The sequence below is a fragment of the Mugil cephalus genome, chromosome 4, assembly GCF_022458985.1.
Source record: "Mugil cephalus isolate CIBA_MC_2020 chromosome 4, CIBA_Mcephalus_1.1, whole genome shotgun sequence".
In the NCBI taxonomy this organism is placed as follows: domain Eukaryota; kingdom Metazoa; phylum Chordata; class Actinopteri; order Mugiliformes; family Mugilidae; genus Mugil; species Mugil cephalus.
Window position 1 is genome coordinate 6,417,430 of NC_061773.1, and position 6,046 is coordinate 6,423,475.

At 42.4% G+C, this 6,046-nt stretch overlaps 1 protein-coding gene across 3 annotated transcripts in view; it reads left to right on the forward strand.

The window, feature by feature from the left end:
* The window catches only part of LOC125006684 (SLIT-ROBO Rho GTPase-activating protein 3-like), a 29,012-nt gene extending 24,431 nt beyond the window's left edge, over positions 1 to 4,581 (forward strand). For 2 of the 3 annotated variants that reach the window (XM_047582960.1, XM_047582961.1), the window contains exons 17-22: positions 12 to 239; positions 471 to 544; positions 661 to 841; positions 1,393 to 1,539; positions 1,659 to 1,974; positions 2,359 to 4,581. In XM_047582960.1, the coding sequence (XP_047438916.1) occupies positions 12 to 239; positions 471 to 544; positions 661 to 841; positions 1,393 to 1,539; positions 1,659 to 1,974; positions 2,359 to 2,823 (1,411 nt within the window). In that variant the 3' untranslated portion in view covers positions 2,824 to 4,581. The remainder of the gene's footprint in view (positions 1 to 11; positions 240 to 470; positions 545 to 660; positions 842 to 1,392; positions 1,540 to 1,658; positions 1,975 to 2,358) is intronic. The other variant, XM_047582963.1, reaches the window with a different exon arrangement.
* Positions 4,582 to 6,046: the final 1,465 nt, after the last annotated feature.

Here is a 6,046-nt window from a genome sequence, read left to right on the forward strand (position 1 = left end):
GTCTTTCCAAGTCTTTCGCAGTACAGCGACGAAAACATGATGGACCCCTACAACCTAGCGATTTGCTTTGGTCCCACACTGATGCCCATACCGGACGACCAAGATCCCGTGTCCTGCCAAGCGCATGTTAATGAGGTCATCAAGACAATTATCATCCACCATGAGGCCATCTTCCCGAGCCTGCGAGAGCTGGATGGACCTGTGTATGAGAAGTGCATGGCTGGAGGGGAGGAGTACTGGTAGGTATAAGGCAAAGTGGCCAAAATGTGTCAAATTAGGCGGAAAAATCCACTTTGTGCCATGGCTTTAACTGCTGCTTTGTCTTTGTTTCCAGAAGTTCTGTTTAATTTTAGTTATTACATTTTTAAACTAAAATAAAATCCTAATTAAGAAGTCTTTTGATAGAAAGATAAAATCAAAAGACCATTGTCTGCCTCTCATTTTTTATGCATCTGCTTTTCCCCGCTCAGTGAAAGCCCTCACAGTGAGCCGGGAGCTCTTGATGAGATAGACAATGGTACCGGCCCGAACACGAGCGATGAAGGTGAGTCGCCAAACACAATCAGTCCTCTGTCGAGATTGCAGCTGCAGCTGTAGGAGCCGAGGGAGGAAATAATGGGATTTCTCGAATTGGATTCTGTCACATTCTTTGTGTCGCAGAGCTGGAGCAGATTGAGGCCATAGCGAAATTTGACTATGTGGGCCGCAGTCCAAGGGAGCTGTCCTTCAAGAAGGGGGCCTCTCTGCTACTCTACCTGCGAGCCTCTCAGGACTGGTGGGAAGGCCGACACAATGGTGTGGATGGGCTGATCCCACATCAGTACATTGTGGTACAAGACATGTGAGTATTTAGCTTTATTTAGCCCATAAAAACATTTTATTAACTTACGCAGGCGTTATTTTAGTGTAAGACTTCATCCCATTTTTAATTAAAGAAGCCAGTGGCCAAAATACATGTTTCCCTTCTTACCAAATTTACAAGCTGAGTTGTGTTTTCAGAAAAGGCCCTAAAAGACTTTACCTTAGTGAGGATGAGCGTAATTAAAATGCTCCCTCTGCTTCTACCCATTTTCTTTCCATAGTTTTAGTTGCAGGAATAAAATTAATTACCCCTTAAAGTTCAATAATCTTCTATAGAGGTTTAGAGGGGAGCCTTTTCTTCAACTGGACAAGTACTTAAGTCACTCCACAAAAGCGTCCTACTTTTAGAACAGCCTTGCATCGCACTGCAGGTGACACAATTAAAGCCAAATTAAGAAGATTTATGGAGCACCAAATGTGGCTTCTGGGGAGCAATCACGTAGTTAATTTTGTCTGCAAAAGCCAATGAAACGTTTCATTAAGAGAGAAGCCATTAATCGAGAGCCATCACTGGTGTTATGTCTGTGTCAGGGATGATGCATTCTCAGACACCATTCAGAGGACTGATAGTGAGACGGGCAGTGGGCCGCACCACGATGACAGAACCTCGTCCAGACACGAGCATCAATCACCTTGTGAACACACACCCGAGAACCGCTTCGGACCAGCATTAGGAAGGTGGGGTTAGTTAAAAACTCCATGGGGGGTAGGACTTTGTTTGCGGGAGGGCACTGGAATTCTGCTAAGAAATTCCTACTAATGACAAAATGTGAATCTATGTCATCACCTTCTCTTAGGGTGAGAGTGCGGTCAGATGGCGGTGTAGTTCCACGCCACAGGAACGGAGCCGACAATCTCAGCCCCACCAGATCTGCCGATCACCCCCCGAAGGTAATGCCTCGGCCCTGCAGCCCGCACAAAATGGCTGTTTGCAGGGGCCCGACAGACAGTCCAGAGAAACGGCGTCTCACCACATTCGGCAGTGCAGGCTGCATCAACCACCCCGACAGGAAAGCGTTTGTGGACAGCCACTCTCAGCGATCGTCACCAAGCACCACTCGACACGCGAGTCTGGGAGACCACAAAGCCCTCGAGGCCGAGGCGCTCGCCGAAGTGAGTGTTATCACTAGAATACACTTTGAAGTAGTCGGATTCATTGATTCATTCATTGTAATAAAAGTACTTTCTGATGCGGTGTGCACTTCACAGTAATATCTGGACCCGTGCTTAATCTATGGGTTGTGCTGACGTTTTAATTTTAGCAATTTTAAGCTTTAAATAAATTACCTGTACACACTAGCAGTCAAAAGTTTGGACACAGCTTCTCATTGAATAGAATGAGAAGGTGTCTATCCTCCATCCCGAGTAGCAGAACAATACACAACCGCTGAGAAAATAGGTAGAATTCTCCTGCTTTAACATTAACAATGGTTTTAATTAAGCCATTATCATTTCTACATCTTAACATTTCTCTTTACCGCCACTTGTATTTGTCAGGACATAGAGAAAACAATGAACACAGCTCTACACGAGCTGCGTGAGCTGGAGAGGCAGAACGTAGCCAAACACGCCCCCGATGTTGTTCTGGACACGCTGGAGCCCCTCAAACACCCCGGCGCGGGCCAGGAGCCGTCTGCCAGCCCCCTCCACACCATGGTGATCCGAGATCCGGATGCAGTCCAGCGACGCAGCAGCAGCAGCTCCTCCTCCGAGACCATGACCACCTTTAAGCCAGCCCTTTCAGCGCGTAGACCAAGTGCGCCTCTAAGGCCCCCGCCTGTAAGACCTGTCCGACCTGCTCCTGTGATCGGACAGGGCCAGGGGCCACATCGGTCCAGCAGCTCTAGTTCTTCGGGTCTGGGCAGCCCGGGCATCACCCCAACTGATAGGGTCTTTCCAAAAGCACCCTCCCCATCACCGTCCACCTCCTCCTCGTCCTCTGACAAACAAGGTAACATGTAGCTCCGGTCAGTCACAAGTCAAGTGGATGAAGAACACTGTGGACACGACTGATTGTGACCATCACGCCCCTACCTATCTTTCTGACAGCGAACAAAAATTGACATTTAATCTGTATGAAAAATATTGACCACTAATCTCGTGTAGTGTAGGACGGCTACTTCTGGTTTCCGTCCACACGCTTGTTGGGAGGATTACGACATACTGTATTACAGTAACATAAATAGAAATAGAAATAGGATTATTTTATAGACCATGCTGAATAGCCATGCTGGAAAAAAAGAAGAAGAAGAAGAATGCACTGGAAAATACTTGTGTTTACTGAAATATGGCAATGAAACATCTTGTCGAAATGTTATTAGGTTACGAAGATGCTGTGAGCTTGTACTTTTCGTCTGGTTTCCTGTTCCATTATGAGGGAACACTTAGGGGATATTTCACCACTGATCATGTAGACAATCAGTCTGTGCTGGTGGTTCATATAGTCTGTTGTTACTATAGCTCCTTGGACACCATTTATATTGAGAAAGAAGTTTGCTCAGAGAGCCTTTCCCACAGGGTCACATGTTTAGACAGCATGGAATTGCCTTAAGCTGCTGTTCTCAAAATGACCACTAGATGCTGACTCATAACTGTATCATAATGAATTGTGTAAATGATAAAAAAAAAGGGGGGGAGAGAGAGAGAGAGAGAGAATCTATGCATAGTGGCTTTAAATGAAATGGACACATGCTCCAAATGTTGAAGTGTAAGAAGTTGCATAAAATCATAATAATTAACAAAGTCTGTCCTGGTCAAACTCATATCAGCTGAGTGATTTGGTTGGCAACTAAAGCACAAATGTGGCTACTTGGCCCACGGCAGAGCGGTGCCAATTCAGTCTGGCGAGTTTGCGGTTCAATTGATTTCAAGCCGAGTTAAGCGGATTCAATTCAGCAGCTCATTTGCCTCTCTTTGTCGCATTTGTTTGGCAGTGAATCAGGACTGTTACAAACCCACTGTGATTCTACTACTTTATCAGTTCATAATGGCGTCATATTAAAAATGACTTCCTATGTCTGATATGGAGATAAAATGAAATTATTCTGTAAGACTTAACTACCTTCCTTTGTCCTCTCACATTAATTTCTGAATGGGCCAGCTGGTGGCAGAAGAGACCAGGCTAACACTGACAGTAGTTGTAACCATTATTGATATGCCATCCGTATGCCCAAACAGGGAATAAAGGTCAGATTATAATATTTTTCATCTCGCTATATACATATATATATATTGAAAAAAAAGACAAAAGATTAGCTGTGTTACCTCAACAAACAAGTAAACGCTCTTGTACAATTCAAATGTCTAATGCACTTATAAACACAACAGGGAACTGTGCTGCATTTGTAGGTTCTGTGTCTTCATTTTGATAAAGTTGTACTAGAAACATGATTATAGCACATCAGTGTCATTGCAGCTTGTCTAGACTCGTCTAGGTTGCACACGGTCACTGCAGGCCGCGCGGATGTTTAGCCCAACTTGTTTACCGTCGGTGATAATTGTTGTCTCATGGGGATGATCATTATATCTTTAAAGTGTAACAGGTACGTTGGAATGAATATATATATATATATATACATATTGTTAAAGGATGCTTGTAAAAATAAAAAAATAACATTGTATGATAGGAGCGGGATATATTATCATCTCTAGTGTGTAGATTTTTGTAATTCTTATCCTTGCACAGATATTAGCAAAACAATAAATCCATGAAACCCGAAATAGGTCTCTCCAGAGTTTTGTATGTCTTGTGACTGAAAATGAACAGTGGCCATATTAAAAATACACCACGCAACATTATATTAATACAAATGCAGACATTCTCGAGAGTTTTTCTATATGCTGCACAAAAGTTGAATGAACTAAAACTTCAACACAGCTCAGTGTATTGATCCATTCAATAACTACAGTGGTTTTGCAGTGCCATCTACCGGTCAGCATGGATTTTAGCATCATCTTATTGGAAAGCATCAAAAAGTTAAGAAAACACCAAAATAAAATGAAACATGAGCTCCCAGACAAGACTTACTAATGATTATCCTCTGTGTTTGTTTTTTTAGTTTTTGTTTTTTTTATCCAACTCATTCCATACTATGTGATTAATGACTTGACAACTAATTTCAACAGTAGGTGTTTTGATGAAGCTTTCGCCTACTGAATTATCAACAATCCTCTGGATTAGGATCTGAAAGCTGCGACAAAATACTGGTAATAATATTCTGTGTGGTTCTCATTCATTACTGCATGTGCCCTGTGGATGGAGGCATTGTCATCCTAGAAACACTGGTCTGACATGTTCCTCGGGGTGGAAAGTGTCTCCTTATTTTTTGATATTTACTTGCATGGTTCGAGTTGAGTGAATCCTAAAAGGGACACTAAAAATACACCTAAGAGTAAATTAAAAATACGAACTTTACTGTGGCACCGTATAATTTTAAATTAGAAGCGGGACCCTAAGACATAGAAGGAAAAAAAAGCATGTTGCAGCAAATCAGTCCTCATTACAGCAGGAAACACACCTTCACACCTAAGTCTTCCTAAACAGGCCACTGCCCTTTCCACTGGGTCATGAGACAAATTGGAGAAGGAGGAACAAAAACACACATACAGTATCTGTATTGATTTTTGGACTTTTCTCTCGGAAGTTTAGAGGAGACATCTGTCTTTGGCGGAACTGTTAACAAGACAAGGGGCCTTAATGAGACACTTGTATTTATAGGGGCAGCCTCTTGAAAGCTTCTTGTCTGCAATGTATTGTATTCATTTTAAGCTGAGCTGCCAGGTTTTCTAGCTGGGAAGCAAATATAATGAAGAAGTGCAATTTGAGGTGTAAAGTAAAATCAAAGTACTGCATCTTATTACAGACAGAGCGCTTAAGCAAATATATTAAAATACTAAAATAATAATGTATTCTCTGCACCTGCTGTATGAACATAATAAGCATGAAAAAAAAAAGGTTTTTACTTAAAAAATAAAGTGGTGCCTCCCTTCCAATGCCAACCAGATGTTACAGTGATATTTTGTATGAACTGATAAAAACCTGCTCGCTTCAGTTTTCTTCAACAGCACCTCAACAGCTTTTCTGAGGTGCTGGGAACATGAACACAAAAATACATGAAAACAGACAGTAAATGATCCTCTTTGTCATTTGTGTTGTTTTCCATATCCTGATCAAGGTAATTTTCCT